This window comes from Gymnogyps californianus, chromosome 11 (assembly GCF_018139145.2).
Source record: "Gymnogyps californianus isolate 813 chromosome 11, ASM1813914v2, whole genome shotgun sequence".
Lineage (NCBI taxonomy): Eukaryota > Metazoa > Chordata > Aves > Accipitriformes > Cathartidae > Gymnogyps > Gymnogyps californianus.
The window spans coordinates 5,788,347-5,810,717 of NC_059481.1; the positions used below are offsets into that span (position 1 = coordinate 5,788,347).

Below are 22,371 nucleotides of genomic sequence, written 5' to 3' on the forward strand. Positions count from 1 at the left end.
GCAGTAGGCTGCTTTGCAAATCACATTCCACAAATCTATGGGTGAAGCCTGTGTGCACTGCAATAGGAGGTTTTGGAATGGTGGATGCAACACACAGATTTACTGTCATACGCTGTAAACAAGAACACACATTTGCCTATTAACAGAGCTGCCAGAAGACTGGAGTAGCAAGTGCAGAGTCCCACCTGTACTTTTCAGGTGATTATAGCTGTGGTGTGATCATTGTTTTTGTGTACAGTACACATATCTACGCAGTATTTTAGGACACTTATTAACATAATATGATCTTTCCTCCCCTTCCTTATCCACAGCAGGTATTTTCCTACTTTTGAGTAGAGCTTTTAAGGGAAACTCTTTTGATCTCCTAATGGAAGATCTTTCCTACTTAATGGAAAGGTACTCCTAGGTCCAGGATCATGGGAAGCACATTAACATTGCCATACAATTACAGGCATGCTGGAGCCCTAACGTAAGTGAAAAATACATCGGAGTGGTATCTGTGCTCTTGTGGTTTAAGCCCAGCCAGCAAATAAGCACCATGCAGCCACTTGCTCACTCCCCCCACCCACTGGGATGGGGGAGAGAATCGGAAAAAAAAGTAAAACTTGTGGGTTGAGATAAAGACAGTTTAATAGGACAGAAAGAAAGAAGATAATAATAATTATAATAATAAAATGACAGTAATAGTACTAAAAGAATTAGACTATAGAAAACAAGTGATGCACAATGTGATTGCTCACCACTTGCTGACCAATGCCCGGTTAGTTCCCGAGCAGCGATCCGCCCCTCCCAGCCAGCTCCCCCCAGTTTATATACTGGGCATGATGTCATATGGTATGGAATAGCTCTTTGGCCAGTTTGGGTCAGCTGTCCTGGCTGTGTGCCCTCCCAGCTTCTTGTGCCCCTCCAGCCTTCTTGCTGGCAGGGCAGTATGAGAAGCTGAAAAATCCTTGACTTAGTATAAGCACTACTCAGCAACAACTAAAAACATCAGGGTGTTATCAAGATTATTCTCATCCTAAATCCAAAATGTAACACTATACCAGCTACTAGGAAGAAAATTAACTCTATCCCAGCCGAAACCAGGACAGCTCTATATTGAATAGTTAAAGCAAACAAAACCTTACCTTACAATAATAAAAAGGGCCTTTGTGCTGCAAAGTAACTAGGTCACTTTTGGGGCATTGATTTAGCATGTCCTTTTTGACTTATCTTCCTGAGATGGTAAATACCACTTTTTAGTATATGTTATAAAAAGCAAATGGACTCCATTCTAATTTGTTTTATGGCTTTATTTAGTGTAATTCAGGTCTCTCATAAGCATTTCTATTATAGAAATTCTAAAATATACTTTAGGTCAAAGGGATATTAACACCTTATTCTTTTTCTTAAAACATATAAATATATTATGAGCTGCATTTGAATTCTGGAACATAATAATATCTGTAAAAGAATTAAGCTTTTCCACTAGTCCCTGAGTACAGGGATCTGCTGAGATTTTGACTGTACTGTGCATCACCAACCATCACAGCAGTGCAGTGAGCACTGCAAAACAGCTGGCATCCTAAACACATGGAAGTGAAAACAGCAATCGTCTTTAATAAGAAGGAGAAAAGAAAAACTCTGAAAAGTGAGTGGCCAACCAAATTCGGGGTGTACTTATGCTAGATGAATGCAGTTAGATGAAAAATAAATTTCACTAATTCTTTTTAGATTTGTATCACATACAAGACAACCGGCCCCCATTTTTATTGAAAAATGCATAATGTTATGGACTTTTTATTTGAGATCTGTTTCAATTTCTTAGTTCTGATTTCTTTAAACAAAAAATATCTAATGGGAATTAAACATTTTATTTTCTGTACATGAACATTTTAAATGAGGAAAGAGTAGGCTGCCCTTTTTGACAGACATTGAGGAAGGTCATAGTTTTTCTTTATCACTTATAACTGGCACTGAAAGTGCAAGGTGAGTGAAACTTAGCAATTTTTATCACTTCTATTGTGCTGTAGTATTAAATAACTGTTAAAAAGGAGCAACAAGTGCAGTATTCACAAGCTAGCTAAGAGGGAATTAGAAATTTGTCAAACTCCTGTCAAGAAATGTAGTTCACATCAGGAGCAACCAGTTTATTAATTTTGCTGGAGTCGACAGACTTTTCTCCAGAGTGTTCTCCCCTTTCCTGAAATAAGTTTAGTGATTTAAACTGAACTCTCCAGGGGTCTCAGCACTGAAGGAGTCTGAAGTGTTGAAGTGCTACTCGTGCTATATTCAAGTCTCAAATTTTGCATGAACTTCTAGCACAAATCCTTCCCTCTCCCTATTTTCCCCTCATTCGTCGAAACTGATGAAGATGACATAATAGAATCTTATTTCCTTTCCTCAGGAGAGCAAAGCAATGAAAAGTTGAGATTCAACCTCAGTATATTTTGAAATGAAAAAAAAAGAAGTTGTTACCATGATAGGAGACTGCTTGAAAAAAAAGTGTAATTTTTGCAACAGTCAGTCTCACAAGAATACTGAAAGGCAAATGTACAAACACATTGCAGCTGAAGTATTCAGTTGGCATAGATGAAGTAATGTGTAAGGAATCAATTTTTCTGGATCAAAAATATTACCTTATAAATACTTCACGGAACAACTGAGCAAAGAAAATATGCTCCTTATTGAAAACATTGATGACCTTTCAATTAAACTTAAAATAATCCTCCAGTTATAGTAAAAACTAGATATCTAAAGTTGGCTTCATTTGATGCACAATGGGCCAAACTCATCCAAAGTGTTAAGCAGATGAAAGGCATTGGGGTGAACCAAGGAATTCGGTCAACCTAATAAACTTCCTTCATGATTTTGAAAGGCCTTGCATGGCAGAGAAATAACTACCTTATGAGACAGCTGTCATTTTAAATCCTGTAGAAATCTACAAAAAACCACTGAATTCTCTGTAGTCAGTGTGGAATTATCTCTTCAATACTATAGGATGATTTGAAAAAACCTTTAGGAAACACTTATTTTCTGTGTATTCGTGATGAGATCTTAGCTCATATACATATAATAATGTGACCTTAGCACATTATTACATGAAGTACTTTTAGAATGGAGGCCCAAATTTCATTTCTAAAATATATGTGGGTTACAGTATGAGACGCAGCATTAAAATTCTGGTCCTCAGACACGTTATACTGCTTATCTTGTGATATCTCAGTCATCTTGATGAAGTCATGAACTGATTGTGAAAGATTCAGTGAGAAAATCCTTGCTTGGAGAGTTTTTGAATTAAGATTGCTGCTATGAGCCAGGCAACCCAGTTTATAAATACATGATTTGTAGTTATGTAACTACTTAGTTTCTGTTTCTTTGTCTGTAAACTACAGATAGTGTTTGGGTTTTGAGGATATATAAGCACTAACCTGATGACGTGAAGTACTGCAAAAAAGCCAACCCAGTAACACCAAGGAAGACACAAAAAGTACCCATGGTAGAGTCGCCTGCTTTTTGGTTTGGGATAAATCTGAGCATTTTGGGGTTTGCCTGAATGCAATTGTCCTATTTTTTTGACTAAGTTCCTCACATCTTTGCAAACGTTACAACTCTACCTATAGTCAGTCACAGAAGTTACTCGGTAAAGTGCAATCACACAGGTTGATTCTAAGTTAGAGAAGGAATTGACCAAAAAAAAAAAAAGTGCTTGTAGCTTGCAAGCATATCACCTTGTATGATATTCCTGCTTGTTCTCAAAAGTTAACCTGGACTTTATTGTGGCTATATTTGGATCGGAGATCTCCCAGAGCGACTTGTATGTCAGAGCAAATGGGGTTGATAAATCACTTGATAGTGTCCTTCCCCCGCACCATTTCTTCCAGCTCAGCGGAGAAGCCATATCTGTGTTCTATCAGGGGGGATTGTGCTAGTCAAAATGCCATCTTTCAGATAAAATATATAGCAAGTTCCAATTACTTTGTAACTTTCCTATATCCTTTTTCATCCCAATTTTACAACCTGACCAGCTCCTTTCCTTGCCGTCAGAGTTGTACATTTGAATAGTCCATGGATGTATCTGTTCTTTATTAGAAGTGACCGTGGTCACAAAGTTGACTAAGCAGTATTTGTAGAAGGACAGTAGGACCTGCTTAAAGGCATTGGAATGTGATACAGGCAAAACTTAGTAGTAAGGTGCTCTTCTCATTGGCATCTTTGCGATACTAATAATAATCTTTGTCCATTGTCCTCACTTTATCCAGCAGTTAAAACTATGAAGCTGAAATTTTGTTTTGACATGGATTAAGAGCGTACTTAATGCTCTAATACTGGGTTTCTGTGAGGACTTCCATTTGCCAGAAATTGCCTGCCGTATACAATTGCCACTGGCTTCGAGGGGCAAAAACAAGTAGCATTTTTATTTGACCATACAAAAGAATTACTCTGCTTTGAATACATGAATAAATTGTAGGTGGTTATCTCTTTTACTGATGAGTGTACAAATTTAACATCTCATAGCAAGGTGTTAGAAGAATTGTTATATATACTTTTTAATTAGGTAAATTTTGCTTATTTGAAAGAATTCATCTGTGAACACTCTCTCTTTTCATGGTTATTCCTGAGAACCAGGCAGTTAAGACTGACAGTTGAATTGGTAAAGAGTTTTTGAATTTTTGAAATGACAACAGTCTTGATGATCTCGTTATTTCAAGAGAAGTGAGCATATTTGACTAAGACCAAAAGGAGGGAGAATACGTGGACGTAACTAACCAGCAGGGCATGTTGCAGCATACCTACTAACAAAGTATTTTGGATGCCAGCTTTGATTTAAGCTCTTGTAAAAAAGAGGATAGATGCATAGATGTAGATTTGAAGTTCCTGAAGTCCAAAACAGTTCTGTCCTTTTCATTTATTTTTAGATTTTATTTTAATTTTAAAGAAAGAGGTACATACATGCAATCATTTAAAACTGTGTATCCCTGTGAAAGTATACTTCAGAACACAACGCTATATCATTTGCTTCCTTTCACCTGAAGAATTCTTGAGGTTTGGTGTCAGACTGACGCACAGAGCCCACCTGATGCTGACAAGTCACTCCCATCTCAAATGATGTAATATTAAATGAGTTTTAATGCAAATAGTTACATTTAGTGGAAATCTGGATGATGGAAAGAATTGACATTGCAACTGCTGATACTTCTCCAAAAGCAATACAAAGAAATGCTACATAATTGTATGAGACACAACTGGACAAAGATACTTCCAGGGTGTGTACAGACATCTGTGAGTGATGACTTTTAATAGTTTTAATTAGACTAGAACATAAGCTACAGAAAGAGCAGCTGGGTGAGAAGTGTGTAGCTAGTGCAGGAGACTGTTTTCCAGAATGTACTTGCATTCTGTAAAATTTAGAGTATCTTATGTGTCATATTAACGCTATTTCAAATAGATTCTGACATATCAGACAGTGTATGGTACAATATGCTACGAATAGCTTAATGCTCAACAAGACTGGGTTCTGTGATTGGTAAATATCTGTTACTTGTATTACTGAATGCTGGAGGCCTAAATCTTAACTGGTTAATTTTGTAGATGCAAACACTATATGTAAAAGCAGGTAGCCCACTGCAGCACCAACATTCATTGGACATGGTTTCAGAAAACTTAGTGGATCAGTAACTCACAAATTAAGGAAATGTATTTCATTTTTGGGGGTTGCTTTGTTGTATTTTATGAATGTATACAGCTTCCAGACTTTTATGATCATATTCTACTTATGGACAACTCACAAAGAGGTTTTTTTTCTGGTCATAGAAATACTGAGAGGATTTCATTGGCTGTCTCCTGTAGTGTCAATAAGAGCATAGAAGATAAATGGATATTTTCTTAAATACAACAGATTTTATTGAAAGATATTGTAGGGTAGAACAAGAAGAAAAATAATCTACAATTATATCTTAAAATGTGTTCTAAATAGAAACCCATTGTTTTCCCTTCCCTGACATAAGAATATCCATCAGATCGTTTTAAATCATAATCCAATGTATTTAACTTTGCAATATTCTTAAATAATTAATTCCTGTTGCACAAAATGTAAGTAACAAGGACTATAGCTACATATTTGATAGTTGTTTGGTTTTGTTTCATTTAGTTTTGGTTTACATTTGTGAAAGAGCTTTGGCAGCCTGTGTGAAAACATTCACAGTGTAGTTCTAGCTACCTGAAGGCACAGAATTGGAGCATTGAGGCTGCTTTTATCTCCCATCTTGAAGGACTGCCTCTAGGTGAGAACTGGTGTCATCAGGACTGCTGCAGCCTTGTGGTTGTTATCTCGGCTCCTGGGCCTCTCTGTGAGAATTTCAGTTTTGCTCTAAGGACAGTTAGATTTCCATGCATCTGGAGAAATGACTGAAAAAGGTTGGCCTGAGTTAACGTACAGGAAGATAGCTCCCATCCCCAATTTTTATTTGTAGTTTGATAATTTTCTGGATTTTATGAAAATACCGTGAACTCTGAGGCCTGGCTCATGCTTTTAAATGTTAAGTTGTCAGTAGTCTTGAACGAGGCAGTCTGAAAGGCTTGTATAAGAATGGAGAGTGCAATGTTTAAGTAAAATGTTGCTTTGAAATTACTTCAAAAGTATTCTTGGGATGAGGTGCCTGATACGGTAGGTCTGGGAGAGCAGCCAAGTAAAATGTAGTTTTGTGCTTCAAAATGGAGCACGAAAGCCATACTACTACCTGTACAATAGTATGGACTATGGGGTGTCCAGCACACATACATGTGTGCGCATGCACATGCCAAACTTGCTGCTTTTACAAATGGTGCTGTTTGACTCTTCCTAATATCAAGAAGCAGGGAGTTTGCAAAAATGGTTGTACTCGTTTAATGGTTCACATCTGCTGGGATATTTTCTTTGTCCAAGATCACACTAAGTAGCAAGAAAGTAGAACTGTAGTCAATGAATGAAATGGTACGGAGGGCCAGCTGTGAGGATTGATTCCCCTCAGGAAACTACACACATTACAGAGCTTCTTGCCTGTATATCTAGTGCAAGTTAAACGGATTGTTCCCATTAGTGTGCTGATAGGACAGAGCCTTTAGCTGAAGGAGACTGTTCTTTGAATGTCACAGGGAGGAAAAAGTATAGTGCTTACAGTGGTGGTGTCTGCCATACTCATGGCAATGTTCTGTCACTGTTAAAACTGTGTAAAATGGGGCCTTGCAGTAAGGCTTACAGTTTAAGTAAATATACAATACTAAGAAAGTCTCTGACGGTTTTTACGAAACTTGGTTTTCCTTACACTTTGTAGTCTATTTCAAGAACTGTAGGGGCTTGCTTGGATTTATGCAACTTTGTACGTTCGGCTGGATTCTGTCAATGTAACTGTGTTGCTCTGCGAGACTGTTTTGAAATCCTTACTTTGTGATTTGCTCAGTCAATTGTGTAACTAATAGTCATTAAAACAAAGCTAATTCATGGTTTTCCTGTAAAGACTCCTGCTGGAAGTACACTCTTACATACAGTTCTGAACTATCTTTGACTTCTAAGGTGTGAAATGCAGTACAAATGTGGGACGGATGTTTAACCTACTCTCTGGCCGTATGTTCTGTGGTGACATTTGTCACCTAAGAACATAATGGCTGTTTAATGAAGATTGTTCATTTCATTTCTCCTCATCTAAGACACTGTTTATTTGTGAGGACAAAAGAAATGTTAAAGCTCAAAGGGACCTTCAGTGAGGTTGTACAAGAAGGAAGAAGTGGTTAAAGATCATCATCTTTACAATCAAGAGTTTTGTTTGTAGCTTTCCCAGATTTGTTCAGTATTTAATCTCACATCAGAGAAAAAAAAAAAGTCAGCGCTCTGTGCCAGCAGTCACATATGATGCCAGCACCTAGTAACTATTTGTGTGTGAGAGATCCGCACACGAAAAGATGACCCTTCTGTCCAGCATCAAATGAGTATTAATCTAAGGTTTCCATACAGCTAGGAACAGATCGTTTATAGGAAGATTTGAAACAAGAATTTGCATGTGGTCAGTTGTCCAGAATGATATGGGGGGAAATGGTTTGTTCAATATTAATCACAAATGAGAAGTTAGTATTTCAATTTTCGGCTAACAGTAAATGCATCTCTAATAACAGTATCATTATCTCAGCCTTAAACACGAACACTTGGATCTTGAATTTGTTTCTTAAATTCTTGTTTCTTTTGGAGCAGTTTTGGCATCAGAGGTTTGAAGTCAGTTTGAGATCTGTTAAGAATTTTTGATTTGGGAAAAATCTAGAAAGAACAGGGAATGCTTTTAACTGAGAATTGTACAAATGACAAATAACTCATGATAGTGGTGTTTTCTCTCTTATGAATACTCTGTAACTTTGAAAGAATTACAGTAATTTGTATTCACGTTTTCACAGGTGCTACTATAGTTTTAAGAGGTATTGGGCAGAGGAGGCTGTCAGCTACTGAAAAATGAAGTCATAAAATGCCTAGATGATGCAGCAAGTCACGCTTGGAATCAGGAAGCCAGTCTGAGTTGCGAGGGCTAAAAAGGTCATCTATCTCAGTAAAATAAGGTCCAAACATTTTTTTTAAATCCTTGGGGTTTTAATCTGTTTGTCTCAAATATCCTGCATCTGTATTTGAGTAGAAAGTAAAACAAATGTGTTGTGGAAAATTTTCTGTAGCTAATTCTGATATAACCGTATGATTCTAGGAGTAAGACAAAAGCAACACCTCAAAAATAAAACTCTGAATAATGCTCTGATAGAACTTAGGTATAAGAGACAGCTGTGAATCTTAGGAGAGCAAGGTTGGGTTTTTTCAGTACTGAAGCATTTAGGTCAATCTTGATTCCTGGGAGTTTGGTATAAGCCTATGGACTTGAGAACAAAAGAATGATCTAGACCTGCTGAAAAACTCTTGTTTTGCATGGTGAGCTCTTTCCTTTTCAGTATTGGACAGCTGTGGACAAGTCTGGGAAAAACTGGAATATTATATTAAAAAATTATGGTCATCATATTTGAAGGTTTTTGTTGTTTGGTTTTTGTTTTGTTTTGTTTTAAAAGAGCTTCCCCCCCCCCCCCAATTATGGAAAGTTTCCTTGTTCTTACATGCCTAGTAGATGTTGTCCTTGATCCTTGCTACCCTAGCACATAATTTATTTCTCTTTTGAGTGAACTATAAGCATTAGTGTCCATTAACAATTTTTGAAACAAAATACTAAAATTACTTGGAGCACTTTCAGTAATGTGTGCTGATAATCATTAGCAGCTCTTCTGTCCTAGACAAGGACACTGTTTTGCAACATCATTTTGTTTGGTTAAATTCACATAAGTTGTATTTACAGTACTCCTATGTATGTTATTTTTGCCTTGGTTACCGTAAACAATAGCCTACAAAGATCACAAAATTCCTTCAAGCCAGAGACCCTTACGGACTTTAATATAAACCATTATTAAAGTTTCTAAAAGAATGAACTCCTTTCTGAATACACTCAAATCTATTATTCTGCTTTGGTAGGTTCTCTGCAAGTGCCTAAGTGTTACATATAATCTTCCACCTTAATTGCTAGCTTTGTGTAGTGACAGAGTAAAAAAGAAGTGGAGTGACAGGATGAAACAGTGGGATCTGAGCTTGTAATAGGTTTTCTTTCTGATTTTACCCAATACATCAGTCAGTAGGCTTAGAGTTTAAAATTTTAACTTTGTTTTCCCCAAAGATTTCCAATCCATCATAAAATGACTAAGTTCCAAAACACGTTATAGCCATAATACTGGCGTGAGGGGACAGTAGAAGAAAGTAAAAAAAAAAACCAGAAACATATATTGATACACACAGCCACATGAGCAAAGCATCATATACATATACCATCTACATGGATATACTGTCATCAGACCAATGTTAAGCACCTGATTTTCGCACAAAAAGCAAAGCAAGGGAAACACAATGGTGCTTAACAGAAGTCCTGGAGATTAGTTATGAGCTTTGCCAGTGATGCATGTGTTTATCCATACAAACTTCTGAGGAAGAGTTTTCTTGGAGGTTTAAGAAAATTGCATTCAAGAATATCCTCCTTTGATATTTTGCAGAGTAATGTATTCTGCCAGACAGGGGAGTTTTTACTTATCTTTCTGTACATCAAAGTATGTTTTCCCCTTGAAATATGGGAAGTTGACAACTGTACAACAGCAGCAGGGATCTGGGTTCACAGAGTAAGCAGTGTTTCATTATGCTTCTTTATTTGGATGGGCAACTGTGAGAAATAGCTTATGATGTATAAAATATCTGAGTCTCTTTTTGTACTTGAAGACATTGTTATCTCTATTTGAAGTTAGCTGGTGAAGGTCAGTCAGGCTAACCGCTTGCAAAAGAATGTCCTGTCTCTGTTGGTAGATACTCTTTTCAAAGTTCATTGCATCCAGAAAGCTATTTTTGTAAATACCACCCATCATGGCAAATTACATATTGTTAGTGGGAGGGGGAAAGGGAATGGTGTATGAATTCTTTTCATTTAAAAAAAATCGTTTGTTGTTGCAAAGAGCATTGCATAGCAACAATGAAAAGTCTAAGAAGTTAATTTGTTTTAAATTTGGTGTTGATCAGGAATGTCAAATTGCACTGCTGAAGTGATAAATTCTGTGATAACTGTAATACTGAAACTTTCACTCACTGATAACCATGGCAGTGATATATTGTGGTATTTTCACGACATTTCCTTTGCTTTGCTTTGAAGTCTAGTTGGTTAAGTCAGGAAGTCTTTCTGTATTAGCGACACTGAAGTTAGGGTTGTTTCTTCCTCTTTTTTTTTTTTTTATTTGTTAAATAGGAATGGAAAGCTGGCTGTTTAGGATAGTGCTAACAGTGGCAAGTGGTCACCTATTACCCCAGTCTATCCCATTTTGATATGAAGCCCATTAAAAATGGGACTTTACATTAAGTAACATTTTGAAAGGAATCAGTAGGTCCTTTGTGCTCCACTCATTAAAAATAAAAATCTTTGTCTTTCAGTGGTGTATTAGGTTTAGGTTTTATTATATAGTGTCTACTCAAATCTACATAAACTGGTGGTCCAGTCCCAGAAATATTTACAAACGAGAGCAATCCCAGTTAATCATGCCTAATCTTGTGAAGAAAATTGCTGATGTATGTTGGACTTGCAGAATTAGTTTCTCAAGAGATCCTGTTGATTTCAAAAGAACTGATGAGTTGTCTGTGTAAGACTTCTAGGATATGGCTCATAGGAAAGGCATTCAAACATATATGCAAGTGGGAGTTAGCACTGGCCCAAAGAAAGCCAAAGATCTTGTAATTTCCCTTTTTTACATTAAGTATTTTTCAGACTAATTTTTTTTCATAATACACTCATTTCTAGGAGATTATTATACTACTTGAATGTTCTGAATAGCAGAGTCATTGGCTTCCTGCATTAAAACTAAAACTGATCGCCATGATGTAGGAATGTGTTGCATACTTTATATTTAAACCACTATTTATAATGTATCTAACCTAATGGATATGCTGGTACATTTTTTGCCTGGTTTTTCTAGTCACTTACAATTACGGGTGTGAAAGGGAAGGCTTCTTAAAAATTCACAACTCATTTTAATGTAAGTAAAGATTCCTGATTAATTTAAATCTAATCCTGTTGAACTCACTGGCAACATTTATCCTTGTTCCACCAGATTGCAGTTAGTCACTGTAAAACCACAGTTCAAAGCAAAATACTTTGGTTTCACTGCAACTACTAGTGTAATTATGAAGAAGATGCAAAAAAGCCTACCTCTAAGCTGTTGTTTTAAAAGGTTATCTAAAAATATCTGCATAAAACAGCTAAAAGGCCTTACCAGATGGTAATCGGTAATGATTATGGAAACATCTGATTGGAAAAACCCACCACTCATCTCATTAAAAAAAAAAAATTAGGTAGAAAAATATAAGCACTAGTATTTCCATCCCTGTTTCATGTATCAGGGGAAAGTAGGCCCTCAGTCAGCGAATACAGCTAAGTCTGTTTTGTGCTGTGGCAAATCCCATTGCGAAGAGGCTGTGAGTAATCAGAAGTGACAGCATAAGCACTTTCTGTTCAAAGTGATTTTACAGAAAGCATTATTTTCTGAGAAAAGTACACATATGGCTCCCATAATGCTGAAAGAGCACTGATGTATCCATTTATTAGCACTAGTGTTGGGAGAGGAAGTTTTGCAAATGGTGTTCAGTTTTAAGACCTTTTTCTCTGCATTTCCCATTCTGTAAAACATCCTTAAAATTGTGGGAGCTGGCCAGCTAGGCAAGGGCAGAGTGAGTACTTCTGCCAAGGGAATGTTAGGACCATTTGTGATGATGAAGACTCTGTCAGGAGCTTTACGTGCTGTTCAGTGGTCACTCAAGAAGTCAAACAGCAGCAAAAATGCTCTTCCTTGGTGGAAGAAGAAATGTTCTAATGACAGCTGTAATTTCAAATTCAGAGGGGAAGGCAGGCCTTTAGAAAAACCTAGAGAGAGGGTTTTTTGCATTCATACCAAAAAGTGCACAAGATATTGTTTGTGCGTTTTGATGCAGATGCTTCAGATCTCTCTGCTTCTTCTCACTCTGCCCCTCTTCTTGCCCTAAGCTATTGTTCCTGGAATAATGCTTACCTCCTTGACACACACAGCTGTCCTGTCCTGTCCATCTACTCTGAGCCAGCCAGTAATGATTGGACTGGAATGAAAATACGAGAAAACTTGCTCTTAAAAAATCCGAATTTAAAGGATGAGTTTGCCCCCTGTAATAGCTACTTATGTAACTAAAAGGTTTTATTTTTGTTATGCTTGTTTTCCTTTTGTTCTTATTGCTTACCCTGGCTCTACAGTTTGAGGCTACAACCCGAATTCCTAGCATAAGGAATGTGCAAATTTGGCCAGGACCTTTCAATTTAAGTCAGTATACATACATAATCAAGTTCTAGTATTCTGATTTTTGTAAATTGCTTACCAGTGTTTCACACTTACAAAATTACTCAAAGAAACTGCTCAGAACTTCTCTTCCCAAAGCCTGGAGCCTCTCAGCTTTTCTTTTCAGGGAAAAGAAAGGTTCCAGTGCTCACACTTGTAGAACTCGGTGGTGCAAAACCAAAAGGCCAATAGCAACACAAGTGCAATTAAAAAAAAAAATCCTCATGACATTTATGTCAAACTTGATAGCTACATATTTAGGGTTGGCATTGTGGATTTATGTATCTACCAAAAACATGAATAGTTTGAAAACTGTTGGCTTTGGAAGTTAGCTCTAAATTTGCAAATAAGGTATCTATATTTTTCTGAATTATTATAACCTACTGCCTCCCTGAAATGTTCCACAACAAAGCAGCCTGAAATAAAAGCCTATTTTTTCCATAGTAATTTGTTTTTGGAAGAGGTGGTTAAAGGAATAGGAGGGTAGCTAAAGAGATTCAGGTCTCTCTGTCTTTCATGAATAGTAAGCCAAACAATTCCAATTCCAAAATTTCATTACAGGCCTTAATCACAAATGAAATGTTTCAAATACTTGTACTGCTTCCAGTAACCTCTTTCTCTTCTCATAAAATTCCCCCCAAGGACAGTGAAGCTTAAATACTGAGGGGTCCGAGTACAGCACCAGTTATCTACTAAAGTGGAGACAATATTGTTTGTATTCAAGCATGAATTCCAATGACATTTAACAGAGTTAATTTTATCTTTATTTGGTATTATGAATTTTGCCTCATTCTGTTCACTCTGTTGCTTTCTTTAAAATACCTCTCAAATTTCACTGGCACTGGACCATCGTTGATGATTGCCGCCACATGCCTGTCTAGCATAAAAACATCTTTATTACTTCAGAAAGTATATATTTAACAGCTTGGAGATATTTGCATCTGGCCTGGAATTATGGCAAGTAATACTCATATTGAGAGAGCTGTTCATTTGGTTTTAATGAGCATAAGCTACAGCTTGCAGTCAAGGAACTACTTGAATTTAATAACATAGCAAATTAATTGTTGTACTGCTCAAATCTGTTCTGTCTGGGTAGTTTAATGTGCACTAGTTAATATGAGTGTGGGAAAATTTTTAACCACGGAAAATAAAAGGGGGCTTCCATAGTGTTGTTGATATCTTCTGTTTGCATCAGCTTCAGTTTTAAAACAGCAGCATGTAGATACGCATTCCAACGACAAAACTTAAGCAATACATGTTGAAACATTTATTGGTGAGGTGTAAGGAGAGAATATACCATTAAAGTCTGCATGCAAAGAAGGGAGATCCTCCCACCTTTAACGTACAAATCATTGCAATTTTCGTTCCTCTCTTATAGTGGCCGCTGTGTGTCTGAAATAAAATAGTTTAATGATGAAATACATGTCAAAAGAATTTACTCAGTGGTCGCTTTACTAACATTGGTATCATTTCTTCCCTACAGGTATTTCTGTAACAAAGAAGACTCATACATGTAAGTAATATCTCTTGATTTGGCCTTCTCTTACAAAGAATTCATGTTAGGCTGTGCTGTGGCGCTTAGACTATTAGGTGTCAGTCTGGTCTGAGAAGGCTCTGTTTTAAAAATTTTGGTGTGTTTTCCGCTTTAGAGCGGTTCCAGTCCTCGCCTGAAATGTTGTCTAAATGAATATACAACACGCGTGTACGTGTGTGTGTGTGTACATGTGTGTGCATTCGCATATGTGTTAAGTCAGAGGGCAGAAAAAGAAAGTTGTGAAGAAAGGCAGAATTCCTTATTCTAGTATATATACCTTATAGCTAGCTGATAAGTAACATATTCAGAAAATACAGGTGAGGAGAATGGTTATATTTTTATATGTCTGTTGTATATGCAGTATGATTCAAATAAAAATAAATTATTTAATTGAAAGTCATCTGTCCCTTCCTATGCATTAATCTGTAAGGTAAATCATTCTGTGCTTGTGCTTAAGGAGCTCTTGATGAAAATGAGGAGGTTATTATTTTGCTCTCAACCATATAAACAGTCCTCATAAATGGCAGCCTTGGAAATGGATATGGATGCGTGCATTTACTTATGTACACATTTATTCTGAGTCTTCTTCAAAGATGTCATTATTGGGTATCAACTCTCATCTACTCTGCTGTGAGTTAAAAGCATAATTCCAAGAAAACGTTACAATTTGTAGCTGAAGGAGATATGTTGAGATTCTTTGGATACTGTGGAGGTTTGGAAATCTGGTAGGGCAGGAATTGTACTTGCCCAGGATCTGAAACAGGAGTAGGCTAAAGCTGAGGCTATTAGTCTCATGAAAGCCTTCTAACAAAACAGGTGGTAGGCTGCACAAAATTTACAAAGATATATGCATTTTAACAGGCTTATGCATTTGAAGTATGTTCACAGCAGCTTCTAGGGTTAAAGTGGTGTCATAAAGCGTCTTACATTAATTTCATTTTTATTTCATTCCTGGTTTTAAAATATTCATGTAATGAAAAATCTGACTTGAGATTATGAGTTCTCACTGTATAGAGTTACAAAATACAGTTGCTTGATTTAAGAATTTCAAATGAGAAGCTGATTTGTACGAGTTTTGATGCAAACGTTAAATGTCACAAACTCTTAGAGCATGATGGTCCTCCTCTGCTTAGGTGGACTTGCTGCTTAATGCGTTCTTGGGGTCAGATCCTCTTTGGCTGAATGCATATATGGTTTCCATTGAACTTAATAAGAGCTAGAGATAGGCATCTGAGGGCAGAAGTTGACCCTTACATTTTTGATGAATATTTGAGCTCGTGCTGACTGAGATTGACAGTAGAGGAGACTGAAGTCCTCTGTATATCCGCAGGCCAGGCATTGCACAGACAGCTTCCTTGCACAGCCTTGCCCATGAGCTCAACCCTGGCCTGGAGCGACCACCCTCTGTAGAGGTGGTAAGTAATTCAGTATTTATGCTAGCTCAGTCTTGGGCCTCTCTTGTATAGCGGCCAATGACTGTACATGGTGGTTTGTAACGCTCCACCTGGAAATCAGCTAAAATCACCCTATATATTTTGTATACAGCAGTGCCATGTACTGACCTGCTAGAAGAGTCACTTCTCCAGTTCCAGTATTCGATGCTTTTTGTAGGGAAGATTAAATAGTAACCACAGACCTAGAGAGCGTAGGAAAAATGCTTTTAAGCCATGCCAGACCGATAAAGTGTTGTCATCACATATATCTCAGTGGATGCTATGTTTGAGGCCTATGATGAAAAAAAGATGTATTCATCAGCTGTGTTAGATGATTAGCTACTGTTCACCATATATGGCCTTTAATCTAGTTAACACAGAAATTAGGGTCCCAGTGTCTTCTATGTTGAGAACTCTGTGCTATTCTAAGAGAACTGTCAAAGAGTGGTTCCCCTATTTGTTAATCAGTTGTCATGCAATTGCTGAAGCATGAACAAAAAAGTTCCCTGAATAATGGGAAGATAAGCTTGCCCATTAAGAAAGGATTAAAACAGAAGGAGCAATATGCTGTAACTGGCATGATGAAAATGCAGGCTATGTTCGCTAGCAAATATGTATGAGGTTTCATTCAGTTTTGGTTGAAGTTCTTTTAGAATTCTTTCCTATTACGACAAATCCTCACAGAGGAGGAATTAATGTAAATTGTGCATCTTTGGCATTTCAGCATCATGCACAATAAGCATTTTTTTTCCTTATTGCTTAGAATCTTTTTTATTATTGACTAGAAGAAGTAGACATCAAAATTCACACTTTTGGAATGACTTGGAAAAAATAATTTTATATAAACCCCTAAATGCAAAAATTAGAACTCAGATTTGAGTTGTTAACAACTACAAATGACAGGGAGAGAGTTTTTCTGTATCAAGTCGATCTAGAGTTTGCCTATCACTCTGTATCAGTATATGTAACATATCCAAATTAAGTTACATAGAGTAGGATTTCTACAAAGCAATTTCAAAAAACACTCTCACAAACACGTTGTGAAGTGTATATACGTTGTCTGCACTACTGTTTAGAAATAGGGATGAAGTCTTCTTATTCCAAGTTTACAATGTATGGCATATGAGGGTGTTGACGGAGTGTAAACTAGCACTTATTTCTAATGACCTTTTGACTTAATTAGTGGAGTATAATGCCAGAAAGTTTGATACGTTATGCATTTGAAACATCAGATTACTCCTTTTCAGACCTCATCCTAATAGCCATTTTAATTGTGCAGGTTTTGAAATTGGTGGTGGTCTGTCTCCACTAAGTTCTTCCTGGTTTTATCGTTTGAGATTTGGGGTATATTTTACCCCCTTCTTGGCATTAGTTTGTGACAGAAGTGTTCTGTCAGCTGAAATTGAACTACTGTGCTGATGACAGGTGCTTAGGTTATTTCCGAATCAAACAGTAGTTCAGTAATCGTACATATGCAACATAGTGCTGAAGAAATATAGGTCTTTCATAATGTAACTAGCTAAATAAAACCTGAGAGATTTTTCACTCTTCTTGATACAACCGATTTTATCCAAGTATTCTGTTTCATTAGCTGCTTTTCCACACCCTCTCTTTATCAGAGTTTGAGCATTACAAAACCTGCTATTTTTAAACAAGGAGCGTAATACTCTTCCAAGCAGCACTAAGGGAATAAATTTTGTCCACCCCAAAATGCAGTTTTTCCCCCAGTAGGTTAAACAGGCTTTTGAAGTAAAACTTCATGCCTTCTGTCTATTTGTAGAACTATTCTCTCTTGGGCTCACGTGGTGATTTGTTAGGTTAACCATCACCTTATATAACCTTTAGTATAGCTAAGTCAGATGGTAGAGACCACGTCCTGTCTCATCTTCCATACAAAGTGGGACTTGTGGTGTTTCACTTCTTTTTTTTGACTCGAGAAAGATGTGATTGACACTTAGATTCTTTTCTGATCATTTAATTTGCACTAATATTTGTAATACAACCCTCTTCCTCTCATGTTTCATGCTCTGAATAGAAAAGTACTCAAAGAGAATGGTAACTTTGATGCACGGCATCAGCCTTCTTGCAAATTCAGACAGGCATCATTGTATCAGTGATGATAAAGATCTGAAATTCTGGGGAACAGAAGGCTGCAAAGGACCTGGCATTTAGTACCTACTGACTTGGGTTTATGCTCAGTCCTGAAGTGTGTAGTATTTAATTTCTGGCATCTTAAATCTAAATCTTGCCATACTTCATACAATGAGTTTGATGGCCTCTACCAGACCACTTGAGACTCAGAACTATCACACAAATAAATCACCTAATTTTTCTCCAGATCATTTTTAGATCCTGGGCACTGACTTTCTTAAATGAATTTGACTTGACTGCCTGTCAAAGTAGGGGGTGGTTTCCTGCGGATGTACCCGGAAGGCTAATATTGTAATGAATCCGCGATGTAATGGAACCTTCTTTCTCTTGCTATTTGAATTACAGTGAACCACAGTTAGAAGCTTCAAAGGAGTTTGATTACATAGCCGGAGTTCATATCTGCACAGAGGTCCAGGTACATTCAATTATTTGCTTACCTGACATTTTTAAGATAGAAAAAAATGTATAGATTTTACAAGCCTTCCTTTCACACAATTTTCTGTCCATGTCTTCAGAAAGCCATGCAAGAGCTCCTACCATCCATTGGTACGTTGTTCTGCAGCAGAAAAGAATCAGGAGCCCTAGTTCCTAGTGACACATACTTGTCACTAGACAAGTCAGCGCAGAGGCAGGGACCCGTGGGGGTGCTCTTACCTGGACTAGATTAACCTAGGTGCTACTTCGAACTAGGGGCTGCTCATTGGGTTTAACTTTCCAGTGACAGTGCACCTACAGATCACTGTTGACACACAGTGTGGATGATGGCCCTTTGTGAGCTGAGTCCAAAACTGCTTGACAACTGCCTACTTCATGCACTTAGACTGAATTATCACCATTTGGAGAGAAAGAGCATGTTTCTTTGGACAGTCCCAGTGACAGATAGCCAGGTACCTCAGTTCCTATACCTGGACCAGCTCACTTTTCAGGGAAATTTAAGAGTAAGACCTACCAGCCCAGTCTGTTCTCTCATGCCTTTATGGTAAGGATTTCCCTTATTGGTAATGGAACTTTTCAGTTGTGCTACTTTGCCACTATTCTTTCCTAAATGTCTGACTCAAGAGAGTCAGACATTAAAGGCTGCTGCAAAATGGTGTTCAAAATGTGCACTTCATTCTCCGTTCACAGCAATCTGATCAGTTAAGCTGTTGGGAAGTTCAGCTTCGTCTCAAACATATATGTATAGAATACTTTGCATTGCTTCCTGAGATAGAATTAGGCCAGGGCAGCTATACCTTCTCAGTACCTGGACAGGTTTGGTGTGGACTGTCACATTTCGGCATGTTACCACTTGTTGTTACCTACTGCCTGAACTACCACAGGTTTTGACACTTGCTTCTATATTCTGTGTCACTGCCTGGTAATGTGTGATACTGGCAGAAATGATGTCTGGCAGTTGTGCTTTGTGGATTGTATCGTGGTAGGTACAACAGTGAAAAAACCACTATTAGTGAGCCATGCACTAATTTTGTTCATCCTTTATTATCTGTGTTTGCTTGTGATGCAAATAGACGTACTTGGGTATCACATTCAGCACTGTATATTTTATATTCTCATAACCCAAGACATATCCAGATTTAACAGAAAATACTTATACCAAAACCCTCTATAAAGACTCCTTTGTAACTCTAAGGTATTTGCCCTTTATTTCAGACTTGGGACTTCTCTGCTTTTTGTGATTTACTGAAATAGTTATTCTAGAGTAATTTTTCTTAAACAGTTATGTCAGTAGGCATCTCGGTGTGAATTCCTTAATTTTGGATGAAATATTCCTTACACTGGAATTATCCTTTCAGTTAATTTCTGGCAGATAAGAAATGTTTCGAAAGCTAGGTGCTAATTTTAATGACATGAGCTCCTGCTGGAAAATTAAGTGGGGAGTGTGTGCTTTTAATTTTTATCACTAAATAAAAGCATTTGCATGAAGAGCTGGCAGCTTTGTTGGCAAAGGGTGGACGTAAACCATCCCTTCTGCTATCTTGAGATCCCACACCAAGCACCTATCCTAATCCCTTCCCTCATTCCCACATCAAGCTCTTGCACTATTCCTGCACTCATCTTGTAGTAGGTGTTGGTCTAGAGAATTATCTTGATTCTGTGTACTTCAATGAGACTTACCTTCGGGCTAAGTGGTCAATTCATGTTTCAAGTGTACACTGCAGTTGGAAGGTTTGATTATCCCATAGGGAGATCAACTGCCTACTATATGTAACAAAACCTCAGAAGCTGGAGTGGTAAAGTTCAGGTGTCTCAACAGATACCTGTTATCCTGACAAGCCCCTAAGCCTTTGACTGGAGCTTGGAGTGCTGTATCTTCATTGCTGCTGCAGCACAACTAGCCAAAAACGGGAGTGTCTTGTTCTTTAGGCATAAGCACGCTCTGAATACTGTCCTGAGCAGAGATCCGTTCCTAAATCGTGTCCTTGATATCTTTGGCTCTAAGCAGTTGCTAAGAAAAGGACATCGCTTGTTAGAAACTAAGAGGCTGATTTGGGACGGGAGACAGCTCTTCAGCTTCTCAGATGTCCAAATATCCTAGAACTGTTGTTCACCAAAGTTCTACAAGCATATTAAGGTTTGCAGCTTAACTGAACCCAAAACCTGGATCTCTTTTTCTCTGATTTTACTTTCCACATTATATTTATAGCCACTGCTGAAGATTTCTTGAAGTTTGTTAGTTATTTTGCTTAATTGCATTAAAGGGAAAATAACTGTGGGGTTTTTTTTTTTCTGGTCTGATTTATAATTACTTAGTACGTATACTGTGCATTGTACTGTCTACTTCACCTCATGTGTTTCGTGTGCTGGCTAAAGTAAATAAATGATACTTTTCCCTCACAAAATAGGAGCCTGCAGAAAACTGATGGTTAACAGAATCTGCTGTTAGCACCAAGGCCTAAAGAGAACAGGTGAAAACTAAACCCTGTCTCCTGAGGCCAATAAAATAGCTGTTTGGTCCCCTGTGTGTAACCTCCTAATAACTTTACTGGGCAGCCTTAAGATCCCTTGGGGGCTTCTCTGCAAGAGCACTCCCTCTCTGTTCAGATTGCTTATTAAAAATGATTTTATAATGAAGTTGCCTCAAATAGCAGCTACTTTCCTACTTGTCCTTGAAGCACTGTTTGCCCTGGTGAAGAATCCGAAGACAACTATCTAGGGCTTTTCTCTTGTTCAAAACTTTTACTGAACTACTGCTACACTTGATTTTTTTTTTTTTTTTCTTTTTTCCTGTGAGCTAAAGAAAACCTCTTCATCAGCAGCTAGATATTGTGCCTTTAATTCCACTTTGAAGCCATCCCTGTAAAAAGTTTGGTTTGGGTGCCACCATCATCAATCAATCAGTTTTATTCCCTGCCACACAAAACACTATGTCAGTGACTTGTTTGTTGCCTGAGAAAGAATGAATGTTGCCTTCTTGTTGTGGTGGCCAAGTTATTGAGTACAGGGGCAAAGATGAAGGCATTGTCAAATAATGAGGAGAGGAGGGAATATTTTTAAAATCAGAAAATGTTTCTGGCTGGCTTGGGAGAAAGAGTATGCAGAGTGACAATGCTGTGTGTGAATGTGTGACTTTCATGACATGGATATAGATGGAAATCTGTGGATGTTCTGGTTCTTCATGATAGGTCTATAGCAGTGAAACATTTTCTCTGCTTTCTCTGTGAAAGTTCTGATATTTGTGAGAGAGAATTTCCCTTTGCCCATGTGGAAGCAGCTGTGGGTGAAGTGTCGGGAGAACTTCTTATTACTGCATGTTTTATGCCCTCACAGAATAACTGGTCAGAGGTGAGACAAATCTGATGCCTCTAATCTTCTATTACCTACCCAAAAAGCTTGGCTTCTGCCTGGGCCCCAACCCTTTGGCACAGTTGGAAGGAACATTTCATTTTCTCTAAGGCTGATAGAACAGGCAATTAAATGCACTGCCCTGGAAGTCCCATGGGGAACTCTGTCTATTAGCTGCACTCGATGCTAATGTCAGGTCTCTTCTCTGATTCTCTTCAGAGTATATGAAGCAGCTTCTATCTATGTGGGATTTTTGGCTGTAACCATTAATTATGGACTGACTTTACAGTGAGTTTGCTGGTAAATACCTTAAGATAGGGGGTTTTTTGTGCCTTTATAGCAAAGCAGCATGCAAACTACAGCAAGGTAAAAAACTGCAAACAGATGAAAATTAATTTTGGCAAATAAAGACTGATAAGCATTTGCAAAATATTAATCATCCAGTATTAAAATGTATATGTGTGTACGTATGTTGGATTATAGTTCAGATACTTCTAAATTATGGTTACCTAGCAAACTGAATTAGACAAGGCAGAAGAAAGGAAGCTATCT

At 37.6% G+C, this 22,371-nt stretch overlaps 1 protein-coding gene across 1 annotated transcript in view; it reads left to right on the forward strand.

Moving 5' to 3' along the window:
• Nucleotides 1–22,371, forward strand: part of RORA (RAR related orphan receptor A) — a 443,992-nt gene that overhangs the window by 314,558 nt on the left and 107,063 nt on the right. Inside the window, exon 5 of the mRNA XM_050902961.1 lies at nt 14,402–14,431. Within this exon, the coding sequence (XP_050758918.1) occupies nt 14,402–14,431 (30 nt within the window). The remainder of the gene's footprint in view (nt 1–14,401; nt 14,432–22,371) is intronic.